At 33.3% G+C, this 17716-nt stretch overlaps 1 protein-coding gene across 1 annotated transcript in view; it reads left to right on the top strand.

The window, feature by feature from the left end:
- VPS26C (VPS26 endosomal protein sorting factor C) overlaps window positions 1-13701 on the top strand; it is a 39841-nt gene extending 26140 nt beyond the window's left edge. The window contains exons 5-8 of the mRNA XM_003763357.4: window positions 1857-1931; window positions 2085-2235; window positions 10422-10574; window positions 12431-13701. Of these exons, the coding sequence (XP_003763405.1) occupies window positions 1857-1931; window positions 2085-2235; window positions 10422-10574; window positions 12431-12513 (462 nt within the window). The 3' untranslated portion in view covers window positions 12514-13701. The remainder of the gene's footprint in view (window positions 1-1856; window positions 1932-2084; window positions 2236-10421; window positions 10575-12430) is intronic.
- The last annotated feature ends 4015 nt before the right edge of the window (window positions 13702-17716 follow it).

The raw sequence follows: 17716 nt of genomic DNA, 5'->3' as shown, positions 1-17716 counted from the left end.
ACAAAAGCCTCTTTTTTGGGGGGGGGAATCACTTTTGTTAACTTCCCGTTCCTACTTCTCAAGAAAGAAAAAAAAAAACCCTTGAAATAAATTAGCATATTTAAGCAAAATAAATCCATTTAATGTTCATGTCCAAAAATGTATGTCTCTTTCTTTTCTGTTCTTTGTATCCACCATTTCTTTGTCAGGAGGTGAAGTAACTGTCAATTACTTTTATCATTGGTCACTTTATTGATCATTTACTCAATAAGCATTATTAAAAATCTAGTAAATGCCAGACACAATGTATATAAAAAGGGTCTCTTGAGCTCAAACTTTAATGAGGGAGACAACATACAAATAGCTATGTACAAATTATAACCAGATAAACAGGAAATAATCAACAGAGAGAAGGCAATAGAGGGAATGGGAAAGACTTCCTGTGGAATGTGGGATTTTAATTAGGATTTGAAGGAAGGCAGGACATGGAGATTAAAGGAGCGCTTTCTAGGCACAGGGGACAGGCAGTGAATGTCCTTAGAGCTGAGAGGTGGAGTATCTTATTCATAGAAGAGCATGTAGTGGGGAGTAAGGTGTTAAGAAGTTTGGAATGGGGAGATGGGGCTAAGTCATAAAGAACTTTGAATGCCAAAAAGTAGATTTGAGAATCATTGAAATAAAGATTACATTTGAATCCATGGGAGCTAATCATCACACCATTAAGTGAAATAGTATAAAGGAAGAAAGGAAGAGAAACCAGGAATAATGATAAAACTACCTTACTTTTGTGTAATACTTGCTACAGAGTACTTTTTACAAATATTATAGCTTTATTGATTTGATCTTCATATCAGCCCTGGGCAAGTTACTTGACCCTTACTTCCTTGCAAGGAAAAAAAAAGAAATATTAAAACAGTGAAACTATGTGTATATTGTTTACATAGCTTAGAAACCAAACTCTTTTGTAAAAAATTGATACAAATTTTTTTCTTCCACTACTTCCATTCTTAGAAGAATTAGTTTGTTCAGAAATTATTATATTTCATGTAAAAAAAAAATATTTTTTATTTTGTAATTGTCTTCCTTTTTTTTTTTTTTTTGAGACCATATTTTCTAAATATAGCTAGCTATTTCTGTTCTAATGACAATTATACACCGTACTTGACTTTTATATACAAATTTGGAATTTAAAGGTAATCGATAGTTTTGGCATAGTCATTACTAATATAATTGTAAAGGTGAAGTTCTGTTTTAAAAAATAAGTTTAGATTTGTGTTTATGTGACTCTTTAAGGAATAGGTTCAAAAGTAGAGAAATTTATGATAATGTTAAGATTATTTATGAACCTTGTTTTCATAGATTTTCTTAATGAGAATTTTTTATTAATAATTAATTGCTATTTAAATAGAACTGTGATTTTATATTTATGGATGTTAGCATAAAAGCCTTCTCATCCTGTTCAGTTTTTGTAAATATTTTCCCATTATTCCTTCCCAGACAGTCCACCCAATGAGCTGGAGACCTTCTGGATTGCTTTTTTGCTGAGGCAATTGGACTTAAGTGACTTGCCCAGGGACACACAGCCAGGAAGTGTTGAGTGTCTGTGGCCAAATCTTTTTTTTTTTTTTTTTTTAACACAATATATAGTATTTATTTTATAGGCTTTTTTTTTAAACAGCTTTTTATTTTTCCAAATACATGCAAAGATAATTTTCAATATTCACCTCTGCAAAACCTTGTGTTCCAAATTTTTCTTCCCTCCCTTTCCTAGACAGTCATATGATATAGGTTAAACGTGTGCAATTCTAGAAGACTACTGTTTACAGAGTTCTTTATGTTCTGAACTAATATTATTTACCTTTACTTTACAATTTTAGCCTCAAAAGGGTAAATCAACTCCAAGTCCTGTGGATTTTACTATTACACCTGAAACCTTGCAGAATGTTAAAGAGGTGAGTACTTTTTAAATTACAGGGTTATGGATTAATTCCATGTGGGCCAGAAGACCTTCATGTTATTTTTTTAAAACGATAATGAAGTTAAATCAAATGAAGAGTTTCTCGTTATATTTCCTTCTTTTTAAACTTATTTTCATTTTCCCTTAGAGAGCTTCTCTCCCCAAATTTCTCATCAGAGGACATCTCAACTCAACCAACTGTGTTATTACACAGCCACTAACTGGGGAGCTAGTGGTTGAATACTCAGAAGCTGCCATTAAAAACATAGAGTTGCAGTTGGTACGAGTGGAAACCTGTGGTAAGTCACTTCAGTCTTATATGAATGCTGCTTCTTGTTACTTTTTATATTTAAAAGCATGTAGGTAATTTAACATATGATATTTATGTAAAAAGTTAGAGGATAACCCTACAGCACTATTTGTGGAGTTCTTAATTGGCCCAGCTGTTCAGAAAAACAGTTAGAAATGGTGTTAAGAAAGTAACTGAAGTGTCCATGTTCTTTGACTTATAGAAGTACCTCTGCCTAGCTTATGCCCTAAAGATGTCAGGGACAAAAAGAAAGGTCCTATGTACATGAAAATATTTGTAGCAGCATTTTTATGTAGTAGTAAAGAATGGGAAACAGAATAGGTGTCCTTTGTTTAGAAAATGGCTAGACAAATTGTGGTATGTTTGTAGGGAAAACATCATGCTATAAAGAAATGATGAATGTGATGTATACAGAGAAGCACTAGAAGAGTACTTTTGTGAATGATATAAAGTAAAAGAAACAGAAGCAGGAAAACAGTGTACACAATTGCTTGAATGAAATGGAAAGAATAACAATAACCAAAAAAAAAAAAAAATCAAAACTGAATGATGTGAAATTTCAGTGATCCAAACTTGACTCTAAAGAAGGGATAGGAAAAGGTATCTCACCCTCTTTTACAGAAATGGAAGGATATGAGTGCATTTAATTAATACTGCTTTAATTTCATACTTATTGATCATTTTTCTGAACTTTTTTTTTTTGTTTTCAATTCTTTGTTTTAAAGAATGACTCTCAAAAGGAGAATGTTCTGTCTATATACACACACCTATACATAAAACATATAACATAACATGCATACATATATAATATAGATGTTATAAAAATGAATAAAAAATACTTTTTTCATGTTGCATAAGATTTTAATTTTTAAAAAGCATGAAGTATATTTTATTGACAATAAGATGAGTCATAAGATAATTAGTTAATCCATTTAATAAAGTGATTTTTAAAAATCTGTCAAATAAATATTAATACAATTTCATAAATATATCATTACAGTAAAAAACAAAAAGAAACCAAAAACCTTATCTCTTTTCAAAAACCTGAAACAGAGACACCTGGTGCATTGCTCCAGAGAGAAGAGAATTATATTTGATTTCATTTTTCTTTCTTCAAATTTCTCTTTTAAGAATAGGAAAGGGGCAGCTAGGTGGCACAGTGGATAGAGCACCAGCTCTGAAGTTAGGAGGACCTAAATTCAAATCTGATATCAGATATCCAACACCTCCCAGCTGTGTGACCCTGGGCAAGTCATTTAACCACAATTGCCACATTAAAAAAAAATAGAAATAACAAATTAAGAATAGGAAAATAAAATGTTACTCATAAAAAGTACTTTTTAAAAAAGAAAAGAATAAAACATAAAATGAGATTGTTTATAAATTAGGTGAATTTTCAATTTCCTTCGACATTATAGGATACTAATTAATTAATTAATTTTTTGTTATAGCTTTTTATTTACAAGATATATGCATGGGTAATTTTTCAGCATTGATAATTGCAAAACCTTTTGTTCTAATTTTTCCCCTCCTTCCCTCCACTCCCTCCCCTAGGTGGCAGGTTGACCAATACATGTTAAATATGTTAAAGTATAAGTTAAATACAATATATGTATACATGTCCATACAGTTATTTTGCTGTACAAAAAGAATCGGACTTTGAAATAGTGTACAATTAGCCTGTGAAGAAAATCAAAAATGCAGGCGGACAAAAATAGAGAGATTGGGAATTCTGTATAGTGGTTCATAGTCATCTCCCAGAGTTCTTTCACTGAGTGTAGCTGGTTCAATTCATTACTGCTCTATTGGAACTGATTTGGTTCATCACATTGTTGAAGAGGGCCATGTCCATCAGAATTGATCATCATATAGTATTGTTGTTGAAGATAATTAATTTATAAATTTGAACAACTGCAGGTGACAAAAATTTCTGCCAAAAATGTTTTATAAATAAATTCCTTTGCTGACACTGCTTTATTCAAATTTACATGTTAGCCACAAAGGCCATAGGTAACATACATTACTCTGTAATGGCAAAAGACAAAGAACAATTAGGACAAAATACTTTATAGAGTCATTCTATCCAATATTTTTTATTGCTTTTTTTCTTTTCCGTAAGGGATGATGCAGTGAGAAATGATAATAGATAAAATGATTCTAAAAACAACAAAACATCTTTTAAAAAATCATATGTTTGAGGGAATAGCTAGATGGCACAGTCGATAGAGTGTCAGGAAAACATGAGTTCAAATCTAGTCTCAGACATTTACTAGTTTTGTGACCCCAGAGAACTCATTTAACCCCTCTTGCTTTAGTTTCCTCACCTGTAAAATGAGCTAGAGAGAAAATGGCTTTGCCAAAAAATCCCCAAATGGGATCATGAAGAGTGGACATCATTGAAACAACTGAAACACAAACAACAGTTTCTGAGGAAAGTACTTTTTGGCTTTGATAAAAGAACTTTGTTCCAAGGGCCAAGATGGCAGAGTAAGCAGGAAATTGCCTGAACACTCCCATATTCACCCCCAAACAACTACAAAATAGTAACTCAAAACAAATTCTGGAATGACAGAAGCAACAAAAATATAGAGTAAGGTAATTTTCTAGTTGAAATCAACTTGGGGGGTTGGCTGGAAAAATCTGTCTTGGGTAAAAGGGGAGTTCAGCCCAGGGCAGGCAGGGTGCTGTGAGCCCAGCGAGAGGCCCCCTGATCCCCAGTGCAGGTTAGTGACCCAAGCCCCATGGCTTAGCAATAGGCTAAGGGTTACCCCTGTGCACTCACCCACAGCATAGGCAAAGTACTAGCCTTCCTCATATTCCACTATGTGTCCCTGCATTGCACCAAACCTCCCCGTAAGCCCTCCCCAAAATAACCAACAAAATTAGGTCCTCACACAACACCAGCAGATAATCAAGCTTTCCCTTAACCCTAGTGCAAAACCAGACTCTCCCCTTTCCACCATGTCTTAGCAAAACACCATCAGTCTAGCAGTCAGACCCCCTGTGGCCCTGCCTAGCACCAGACACTTCTCCACCCCTTTGTGGGCTTTAGCACAGCATCAAGTGAGCTGCTAAAACTTCCCCCCCATCCACCCCAGGAGCATCAGGCTTCCCACGGGTCTTATTGCAATATTATGGAAGTAGTCAGGACCTGAACCCTGAGCACAAGAAGTTGTGAACAATGACTCTTTCACTACGAAGCAGAGAACAACTGTAAAAGGATCGAAAAGATAGATGTATTGGCAAAGATGAACAGCAAAAAACAATTTGACTTTAGAAAGTTTTTATGATGAGAGAGAAGAACAAGACAAACTCAGAAAAGGACAACAGTATCAAAATACCTACATGCAAAAGCCTGAAAGAAAAATATGAATTGAGAGAGGAAGAAGAAAAATTGAGAAAAGAAATGAGAATGGTGCAAGAGAATCATGAAAATGAATCAACAGATTGATTGATAAAGGAAGCACAAAAATTGTACAAAAATTTACTGAAGAAAACAAATCCCTAAAAAGTGGAACTTTTTAATTCTACTAAAGTATATCAAATGAAAAAGAAGGTAGAAAGCTAAAGAAAATAGCTTCTTAAAAATTAGAATTGGACAAGTAGAAACTTGTCCATGTCACATGAGAAGTCAATCAAACAAATTCAAAAGAATGAAAAGATAGAAGAAAACATTAAATATTTCATTGGAAAAACAACTGACCTGGAAAACTGATCCAGGAGAGATAATTAATTTAAGAATTAATGGACTACCTAAAAGCCATGATCCAAAAAGGGACTTGGATATCATACTTCAAGAAATTATCAAAGAAAATTGCTCTGATATTACAGAACTAGAAGGGTAAGATAGTGAAAGATTCTACCAATCATCTCCTAAAAGAATTCCTAAAATGAAAACTCCCAGGACTATTATAGCCAAATTCCTGAATTCCCAAATGAAGGAAAAGATATTGCAAGCAATCAGAAAAAAAAAACAAATAGTATGGAGTCACAGTCAGGATTACTCAGGATATAACTGTTTCAACATTAAAGGTTCAGAGGGCATGGAATATGATATTCCAGAAGACCAAGGAGTTAGAATTATGACCAAGAAGGTACCTTCCCAGTAAAACAATATAATACTTTTTTTTTTTTTAGGGGGGAGGGGTTGCTGTCATTCAACGAAATAGAAGGCTTTCAAGCTTTACTGCTTTCCAAAACTGAACAAAAAGTTTGAATTTTTCAATTTCAGAACTCAAGAGAAATGTAAAAAAAGAAAAAATGTAAGGGATTAAAATAAGGCTAAACTGTTTATATCCCTTCATGGGAAAATAATACTTGTAATTCTTAAGAACTGTTAGTACAGTTAGAAGGAGTATACATAGAGAGTGTGGGCATAAGATTACTTTGAGATAATTTTTTTAAATGATGAGAAATAAGGATTACATTAGGAGAAGGAAAGAAGAGATAAGATAGGGTAAATTATCTCACTTGAAGAGGCATGAAAGACCTTTTACAGTGAGAGGAAGATAAGGAAATAAGGGGTATTAAGGCATGGCTTGAACCTTATTCTCATAGAAATTGGCTCAAAGAGGGAATGACATTTGCAATCAGTTGGGTATAGAAATTTATTTTATCCTACAGAGAAGAAAGAAATATGGGTGGGAAGAAGCAAAACAATAGTGAGGAGGGAAAGAGTGAAAAGAGAAAGAAGGATAAATGGAAGGAAAAATAGGAAGCAGGGAAGTATATAGTAACCTTAACTGTGAATGTGAATGGAATGAACTCAACATAAAACAGAAGCAGAAAGTGGTGAATTAAAAATCAAAATCTTGCTGTAGGATTTATTGGTATACAGAAGGAGAGAAGCAGCTGACCAGAAAAATGGCAGAGATAGCAGTCATGATCTTAAGACAAATCAAAATCAAAAGCAGATCTAATTAAAAGAGACAAGGAAAGAAACTACATCTTGCTAAAAGATACCATAGACAATGAAGTAATATCAATGCTAAACAAATGCATCAAGTGAAATAATATCCAACTTCCTAAAAAAGAAGTTGCAGGAGGAAATAGACAGTAAAACGACTTTATGCCATCCCCTCTTATAATTAGTAAATTTAACTACAAAATAAATAAGAAGTTAGGGAGGTGAAAAGTTAGATATGTTAGATTTCTGGAAAAAATTGTTTGAGAATAGAAAATATTACAGGAAATATTTTGTGTCAATAAATCTTATGATTTAAGCAAAATTGATAAATATTGATAAAATACAAATTGCCAAGGTAGCCAATTTATGGAGCACTGCCCTGAAAGTCGAGAGAACCTGGGTTCAAATCTGGCCTCAGATATTTAATATTTACCAGCTGTGTGATCTTGGGTGAACCACTTAATCCCAGTTATCTTGCCAAAAAAAAGAAAATATAAATTGCCCAGATTAAGAGGAAATAAAGTACTTAAATAGCCCCATCTTAGAAAAAGAAATTGAATAAACCATCAATGAACTTTCAAGAAAAAATCCCCAGGGCCAGATGGATGCACTAGTAAATTCTTAAAGAACAATTAATTCCTATACGATACATAGTTTTGAAAAATCTGTGGCCTCCTACCAAAAGCTTTTTGTGAAACAAATATGGTGCTGATATCTAACCAAAACTAAAACAGGAAAGAAAACTCAAAAATTTTAGATAAAATACTAAAAGAGATTACAGCAGTTTATTACCAGGATAATGTACTATGACCAGGTGGGATTTATAGTAAGAACACAACTGGTTCAATATTAGGAAAAATATCCACATAATTGACTATATCAGTAACATATAACCAACAGAAATTATATGTTTATCTCAATACAGAAAAAGCTTTTGACAAAACACACTACCTGTTCTTATTTTTCTCCTTAAAATTATAATATCTATCCAAAATGATCAGCAAGCATTATTTGTAATAAGGATGAGCTAAAAGCCTTACTGATAAGACTGGGATGAAGCATTACTATTATTCAATATTGTATTAGAAATGTTATCTCTAGCAATAAGAAGGGAGAAAAAAAAGAAATGGAAGGAATTAGTGAAGAAACAAAACTATGACTTTTTGCACATGGTGTGATGTTATACTTAAAAGTATCAACTAAAAAACTAATTGAAATAATTAACAACTTCAGCAAAGTTATAAATAAACCCACATAAATCATCAGCATTTTTATATATTGCCAACAAAGCCCAGCAGCAAGAGATGGAAAGAGAAATTCCATTTAAAGTAACTGTAGACAATAATATGTAGGAGTCTACCTGCCAAGACAAACCCAGGAACGATATGCACACAATTACAAAACATTTCACAGAAATAAAATCAGATCAAAATAATTGGGAAAATATAAATTGCTTGTGGGTAAGTTGAACCAAAATAATAAAAGTGACAATTCTGCCTAAATTAATTTACATATTCAGTAGCCATATCAATCAAACTAAAGATATTTTATAGAGCTAGGAAAAAACAGTTCATCTGGAAGAACTGGTTAAGAATATCAAGGGAAGTAATAAAAAAAAAAAATGAAAGGAAGGTAGCCTAACCATACAGGACATAAAACTATATTATAAAGCAGCAGTCATCAAAACTATTTGGTACTGGCTAAGAAATAAGAGTGGTGGCTGACCTACAAAAAATAACAACAAAATTCATCTGGAAGAACAAAAGGGCAAGAATTTCAAAGGAATTCATGAAGAGAAAAGCAAATGAAGGTGGCCTAGTTGTACCAGATCTAAAGCTATTTTATAGAGCAGCAGTCATAAAACCATCCTGGCTAAGAAAAAGAATAGTTGATCAGTGGAATAGGTTAGGTTCACAGAACAAAATAGCCAATGATATAACAAACTAGTATTTGACAAACCCAAAGGCCCCACCTTTTGGGATAAGAATTCACTATTTGACAAAAACTGCCGGGAAAATTGGAAACTAGTATGGCAGAAAATAGGCATAGATGCACACTTAACACTGTATACCAAGATAAGGTTGAAATGGGTTCATGATCTAGACATAAAGAATGATATTATAAACAAATTAGAAGAACATAGGATAGTTTACCTCTCAGATTTGTGGAGGAGGAAGGAATTTGTGACCAAAGAAGAATTGGAGGTCATTATTGATCATAAAATAGATAATTTTGAATATATTAAATTAAAAAAGTTTTTGTACAAACAAAACTAATGCAGACAAGATTTAAAAGGGAAGCCACCTTCATTTGCTATATCAACTATAGCAACCAAGGCTATATCAACTGATCCAACCATTCTGGAAGGCAATTTGGAACTCTGCCCAAAAGATACACAAACTGTCTAACAACTATTACTAGGTCTGTATTCTAAATTTTTAAAACTGTAAAAGGGCACACATTGTACAAAAATGTTTATAGCATCTCTTTTTATGGCAATGCCCATCATTTGGGGAAATGGCTAAACAAGTTGTGGTATATGAATGTAATAGAATACAATTCTATAAGAAGTAATAAGCAGACACATTTCAGAAAAACCTGGAATGAATTATATGAACTGATGCAAAGTGAATTGAGTAGAATTAGGATAACATTATAAACAGAATCACCAATATTGTATGATGATCAACTATGAATGACTTAGGTCTCAGGAATATAATGATCCCAAAGAATTCCCAAGAACTCATGTTGGAAAATGTTATCTACTGCCAGAGAAAGAACTGATGGAATCTGGATGCAAATCAAATCTATTATTTTTACTTTTTTTAATGTTTTTTTTTTCTTTTGGTCTGTTATTTCATGGCATGACTAATATGGAAATATATTTTATGTGATTGCACATATATAACCTACATCAAATTGCTTACTATCTTAGGAAAGGTAGAAATAAGAAGAGGAGAAGAAAATTTGGAACTCAGAATTTTAAGTAAATAATGAATGTTGAAAATTGTCTTAGATTATAATTAAAAAAATAAGATATTATTTAAGGGGATTAAACTCCCTACTCCCTTCCTCACCAAAAAAAAAAAAAAAGAGGCAGAAAGAACTGTTTTTTTTTTTTTTTTTTTTTTTTTAATAAATATGTTATTTGTCCATGAACTTTGGAAAACAAATTAGAGAGAAAAATGGGATTTTATTTAGATATTTCATACTTAAAACATTTTAGTATCTTCTTGTTTGTAATTTTAATATTGTTATTCATTCTCAAGGTTGTGCAGAAGGATATGCCAGAGATGCCACAGAGATTCAGAATATCCAAATTGCTGACGGTGATGTTTGCAGGAGTCTTTCCGTTCCCATATATATGATATTCCCTAGACTTTTCACTTGTCCTACCCTTGAAACTACTAATTTCAAAGTTGGTAAGTTTGTATCTATAACCTCAAAGCTTATGTGATTTTTTTAAAAAGAAAGTAAGGTTATTGTGATCATATATACACACAATAATTCTCAAACTTTAGTATTAATATATTCATAACTTCAAATTGCTAGAATTGCTACCTTTATATTCTTAGCTAGACATTTTAATGTTATGCTTTGTACTTGGTTGTCATTTAATAGCTTAATAGGGCAAAGAGATAGTAATAGAATATAATGATGATTTCAACTTTGAATGACATACCAAATTAACTGAAAATTTCCAAGTATTGGTGGGGTTTTGTTTTGTTTTGTTTTTTTATTCTATGGAGGCAGAACTCTTATACCAACCAGAAAGCATAGCTAGAAATTTTACTATATTATTTTATTCTATTATTCTTACTGCTATTTTTCACTAACAGTTAAAGGTAGTTAATTCTTTGAGACAGCTAATCCAATATGTTTTCACTAATGTAAATGAATTGCATTGTCAAGATATACCAGAATGTCTCATCATTAATTATGCCAGGATATTCTTTTTTAAAAGAGTTATATAAATAGAACATAATGTAGGGGAGTCATAATAATTGTAGTTGATGAACATTAAGAAGGTTAACTATTTGAGTGACAATAAAAAAATAGACTCAGAGTTGAATTTCCTTGAAGCTAAGACCACAATTTAAGATATTGAAAGCAATTTCTTAACTTCTTTTATTCTTACATAATTTTCCAGCCCCCCCAAAAAATATATACATAATAGGTTTTTATGCTGTAGAATTTGTAAATTCCCCCCATTCTCAAATTCATCTGTTGTTTAATCAGGTTGGTGGGTTTTATTTAGGTTTAGTTTGGGTTTTGGTCAGAGAAACATAAGCATTGTCATGTTTAGAGTAAAAACACTGGTTTTATTAATCTAAGTAGCACTGCTGCTGCTGAAACACAAAGGGAGGAAGGAAATCTGAACTCTGTTAAAAGTAAAGTAGACTTGAGGAGAATTGAAGAATTAGCTCTAGTGGAAGGTATTCCATGCTAGGGACCCTATGAGTGTATTTTAGGTGACTGAATTAAAAATGTTCATTGCTTTAGGCACAAAAGGATTCCTTAGATCAGAAACAAGGGAATTCCTGTTTCAAATGTTGATAGGATCAGAATTTTTCCTGGTCTTGCATTGTCCATTTCATTTATGTTTTTATGATTCTAATATCCCTGTTTCCCTTCCAAAGTAAGAAGCAGATATGGGTTCATTTTCTACCATATTATTTTATTGTAATCTGAAAGTTTTAACATTTAAAGAGGTAGGGAAGATCTCTATTTGCTTAAAGTAAAAAGAAGGCCTAACTATAAGTTTATATATAAATGTATTTTCTAGAGAAGAAAAATTACATTGTATAGTGCTGTTGAAATTGCTTTTTCTCATTTGCAAATGGGACAATTGCAAGTTAGTTGTAAAAAGAGTAGATCAGAAATAAATGGCTAATTATTGTTCAGAAGACAAAACAGCATTTAAAAAAAAGAAGCAAGTGAATCCAATTTCAAAACCACTTTTAGAGAAAGGGCAAAGGATAAGGGAGTATATTTTTTGAAATTTAATAACTGTCTCCTTAAATGAGATAGAAATTTTTCCAGAAAGCACTTAAAAAAAATAATTTAAAAATAAGCATTTTGTTTTTACTGAAAGATTAAGCTAGGATATGATGGGTTAAGTCTTTAAACAAAAAAATAACAAAGACTACACCGACACATTTGTCAGATCTTTTAGAGCCAGTTGATTCTGATAGAGTTTTTATTTTGTTTTCTGAAAGGAATGACAGGAAATATGCGAGTCTTTAAATTTTTTCTTTTCTTTTTTTTTTTTAAATAGAATTTGAAGTTAATATTGTGGTCCTACTTCATGATGATCACCTCATCACAGAGAATTTTCCACTAAAACTCTGCAGAATTTAAAGAAGGAAGATAAAAAAGTTTGGAGAAATGAAGCAATCAAGGAGAATTTTGAAGATTTGATAGACTGTTACTTGGACTAAAAGTTTTAAATATATACTTGTTTTTCTTTATTATTTTGATCAGAATGAACTTAATACCCTAGAAAGTATAATATGTATTGTTTTCCTTTTGCCTGATGTTTCTAGAGCATATGACTTTTTTAGTCACTAGGTTAAGGCATATATTTTCTTTGATATTCAAGGATCTTATTAGTGTTGATTAATAACATTACCTGGTAGGGGGAAAAAATGTTATTTGTACTTAGAGCTAATTTTTTTTCTCTAGCATTACATTGAAGAGTTTTGTAATATTTGAAGATCTTTCAGTGCTCTGGTAGTGCTCTAAGTCTATAAATTGCAGAGAAGATACAAATCTTTATCACCTGGACTTCCATGAATCCAGTCCCTGTCCCGTCCTAAATATCTCCCAGAATTGCCACCAAGAATTACTATAACTCCGGGACAAAGAGTTTTTAGCTCAAAATATAATTCCAGTCACCCTAAAGAAACTGAGAAGAACTATGCTTAATGCTGGCAAAGTGCTTAATAAAGTCATCTCAGAGTAGATAGTGATCATTGCATCCAAGTCTTGGTTCTGACACAGATTTACTGCCTCTTTGACCCCAGGAAAGTCATTTCACCTCACAGTGTCCCAACCAACCCACTGAAATTATACATTAACTAATCACTGTTGGTTGAAACGAATTCCACATCAGAAGTTTTACAAAAATAATATCACAGCTTCAGACTCCTCTCTTTTTTACCCTTAAAAATATATTTAGAGACAAAGTAATTTATTGGCCAAATAGAATGAATAAAGCATTTATTATATGCTCTAGGAAGTTGTAAGTATATGTTGGTTCTTTCACGAACCTTTTCAATGACTTTGTTTTTCAAAGATCTCTTAAAGAGGCCATCATATGCTCAAAAATTTTTTTTTACTGTGTGCGGAGCCTCGTGACCCAAGTGCTGTGGATGTAGATACAAAAGCAAGATGACCCCTGCTCTCTAGGAGCTCACTTTCTAATGGAGGAGGCAAGTTCAGTAACACATCTACAAGTCAGGTGGAAGAGTTCTGTAGTGTTAAGAGTACAGCAGCAACTGTGGACTTAGCTATTCTAATCCATAAGTGATCCAAGACAATTCCAAAGGACTTGCAAAGAAAAAAGCAATTTCCAGAGAGACTACTGATGAATTCTGAAAATAGATTAAAACATACTTCTTTCACTTAAATTTTATTTAATGCTTTTTAAAAAATACCATGGCTTCTGGGGGAGGGGGTGAAGGAAGGGAGGGGAGAAGTCAGAACAGAAGTGAGTGCAAGGGGTAATGTTGTAAAAAAAACTACCCAGGCATGGGCTCTGTCAATAAAAAGTTTAAAAAAAAAATACCATGACTAATGTGAAAATGTTTTTCATGATTTCACATGTACAATTGATATATTGCTTGTTTTCTTAATGAGTTGGAGAGAAAGAAGATAATTGTAACTCAAAAAAAGTTTTAAATAAATGTTAAGTAAAATTATTTTTTTAATTAGCAAAGGATACCTAAACATTGAATATATGCCAATAAATATATTGACTTATTAAAGTCATGACAAAAAAATTAAAAAGTAAATATTTTATAGGAGGACATGGAAAACATGGAAGACATTCCTTTTAATACTATACCAGTTCAAGTGGCCAGCTGAAAGCCGGGCAGTGCAGTGCATGCTCTGAGGGATGACTCCTGAAAATTCTTCTGTCCTCATGTACCATGTGGTGAACTCTGATCCATCCTTTCCTACAAAGTCTTTAGGATTTATTTCCGCTATAAGTACACAGAAGCATCCTCTTTTTTTCAGAGATCCTTCTGGGAATCTGACTACAAGTCCTCTTTTCTGCCCTGGAGTTAGGGCAGTGTTAGGACAGTTAAGAGTGCCCCTGCCCACTGTGGCTGTAAGATCTAAGGTGCCAAACAACAGCGTCCTGCTTTGCTGACCATGGAGTTGGGCCAGGCCGGGCTGCGCTGGCTCCTGACCCTTTGCCACAGACCCTCCCCAGTGACTTTCCAAGTTCTGGCGTCCATGGGCCAAGAGGTCCAGAAGCCTCCAGTCCTGATGCTGATTCCCGTCCTGCCTCACTGACTCTGGGCCAGGGTTGCATTGGCTGGGCCTCCCACCACTGTGTCAGACCTTTGCTGCTGACCTAAGTCGTCTTCGGCTCTGCTCCACCTTGTGGGGTGCTTCAATGCTCTACAGCTTCGCAGTTTGGGGGAGAGCTGGGCGAAGTCGTGCTTTTATCCCATCATCTTCAGCTCTCTGTTCTAATGAGAAAGAGCTTCCCAAGGATTTCCACTGAGCCAGAAGGTAGAGGACCTCTGGGGAAGTAGAATTTGCTGGCAGGGTCTAAATGGAGATGATGAGCCCTGTGGGGTGGCAGGCGGGGGGCCCCACGGGTGGGAATCAGCGTGTCACAGAACAATCATGAACACTTTCTCTGAGCATTGGCTGGAGGTGTGTCCTGGGAAAGGGACTGTTGACTGGAGTCCATCCTGGCATTGATGCCATATTTGTGGGAGAGGGTTATTGCTGTCCTACACTATTCATGAAAAGCTTTTTGTCTTGGAAAGCCAGTCTTTGGGAGCCGGTGAGCTTTGGTTTTAGAAGACAATGACCTATACAGTCTACCTGAAACCTTGGACTTGACTTCCATAAGGAAACACATCTTGCCAATCAAAGGGCTAGTGTCTTTAGGTGCTATATTTAAAACAGAGTAAAAATATCTGAGTTTTTACAAGACTGAAAGCTCCAAATGGGCTGAGGCAGGCTTGTGTACTTTCTGGGTAGCATATTGTTCATGGATTATAATGTTGGTGTTTGATACTATACTATACTTGTGAATTTCACCACCTGATTCATATAAATTTTAAAATATTTTGCTATCTTTTAAAAATATCACACTAATTTCCAAATAATTTCCTAATGAGAGAACCATCTCCTGAACAACAACAACAAAAAGAGACAGGAAGCAATTCTGCATAACTAACCAACACTGAATCTGCAAAAAAGGGACGGTAAGTGTCAGTGGTCCAGCATTTTTATTTTTAGAAAATTCTTTTGGTTTGTTGAAAATAGTTGAGAGTAGAGTAACCTAAAAAGATGTTAAGCAGACATTTTGCTCTATAATGATGCAAAAAATATCATAAGCATACATTATCATATTTTGGTCTTTTAAATTTTCTCTTTGGTTTTACTGATACTATGAGAAAAGTTGTAGGAATCTGACTTTTTATCTTAGAGCAAGGATTTTTAGTGTTTTTTTTTTCTTTTTTCAGTGGCTTGGAGTCCTTTAACATCTAGTGGAGCTTATAGCATCCCTTCTCAGGATATTTTTAAATGCAAAAATCAAAACATGATTACAAAAGAAACTAATTAGAAAGGAAATAATGATGCAATTCCTTTTTACGTGAGTCTGTGGAACCCTTGAAATTTATTCATGAATCCTTTGGGAGATCCTCAGGTTAACCCATGTCTTTCAGCATTGTTATTTAGTCCTATTATGTTTTCTTTATATTAACCTATGAGGGTATAATAAATTCTAACTATAATGTATTGTCCCAAAACATAATTTAATTAATTATGTATGGTTGGGATGAAAATCTCCAGGTTCTGTCCTTAGTATCCAAAATTACTGTCTTCCAATCTGATATTAGCATCTCATTCAAAGCAAATTCTTTTTGACTTTAAAAAGCCACAACTTTAATGTTTTTCATGTTTTTTTCTTGAACAGACTATAAGCTTCTCCCCACCTTAGTAGATACTGTTTATGAATTCCTTTGGCCAAAATAGTCCATCATTTGTTAACCAGACTCATAATGGCAAGACTCTCTGATGGTCACTGGAGGCTTTGGTGATTAATAGATGTACAGATTCTGAAATTGTTTTATCTGATTATAATTTTTTTATCATTCCATTTCCCCCTGTGTTTTATAATCTTTAATCTCATTCTCAATCATCAGCATGACCTTCACTTTCCCAGAACATCATTGTCTTAACTCTCCCTTCTCTATTCCCAACATTTGGTGTACCATATCAACCCTAAACTTTCTTCTAATTTTGAATCTCTTTTTCAAAAAACAAATTTTGCTAGCATTGTAAATGTTTGAGGTGGTAAACTCTTCCAGAGCATGCTATCCAATGGCATAGTTTCCAAGAATTCAAGATCACCACCTCCAAACCATGATAAAGAAACAGAAGAGATTTTCAGTGACCAAATAGAATCTCTGCCAATTGTAAATATTTAATTAGCCCATGTGCAGATATTTGCACAATTTAAGCAATTAGTTTTACCCCAACTCATCTCAATTTTCACATTTTCACAGTACATTTCACTTTGCATGAACTCATGGAAGTCATTTCAGATTTTTCTGAGAGCATACTGCCCATAATTTCTTACATGTCACAATTTATTCAGCCATTCCCCAGTCCATGGGCATCCCTTCAATTTCCAATTCTATACTCCCAGAAATTTTATGAATTTTTTTATTTATTCATATAGGTCCTTTTCCTTTTTATAAATTTTAAATTAAGAAAAAAAATCTCTCTTGAGATACAGACCTAGTGTGAATTGCTAGGTCAAAAGGTATGCATAGTTTTATAACCCTTTGGATATAATTCCAAATTCTATAGAATGGTTGGGTCACTTCACCTCTATCAATAATGCATTCATGTCTCATTTTTCTTATATTCCCTCCATCATTTGTCATTTTCCTTTTCTGTCCTATTAATTAACTAATCTAATAAGTATGAAGTAATATCTCAGAATTGTTTTATTTTGTATTTCTTCAATAATGAATTTCAGAGTGTTTTTTCATATTGCTATGAATAGCTTTGATTATTTCATCTGAAAACAATATCTTTTGATCACTTTATCAATTGGGAAATGACTTTTTTTAAAAAATTTGATTCAGTTCCCTATATATTTGAGGAATGAAACCTTTATCAGAAAAACTTGCTCCAAAATTCTTTTCATATTACTTTTACCAACTGTATTTTCCCTATTTATTCTCTTCAAAAGTATTTTTCTTCAGACTACCTCTATCCCAATCTGCCCCCTTCTATTATCCTCCCCAACCCTGTAATGGGCCAGAATTCTGGAGAAATTTTATAACAAGGGCTTAACTCA

This window comes from Sarcophilus harrisii, chromosome 3, assembly GCF_902635505.1.
Source record: "Sarcophilus harrisii chromosome 3, mSarHar1.11, whole genome shotgun sequence".
Lineage (NCBI taxonomy): Eukaryota > Metazoa > Chordata > Mammalia > Dasyuromorphia > Dasyuridae > Sarcophilus > Sarcophilus harrisii.
This window is presented reverse-complemented; position numbering and strand designations above follow the sequence as displayed.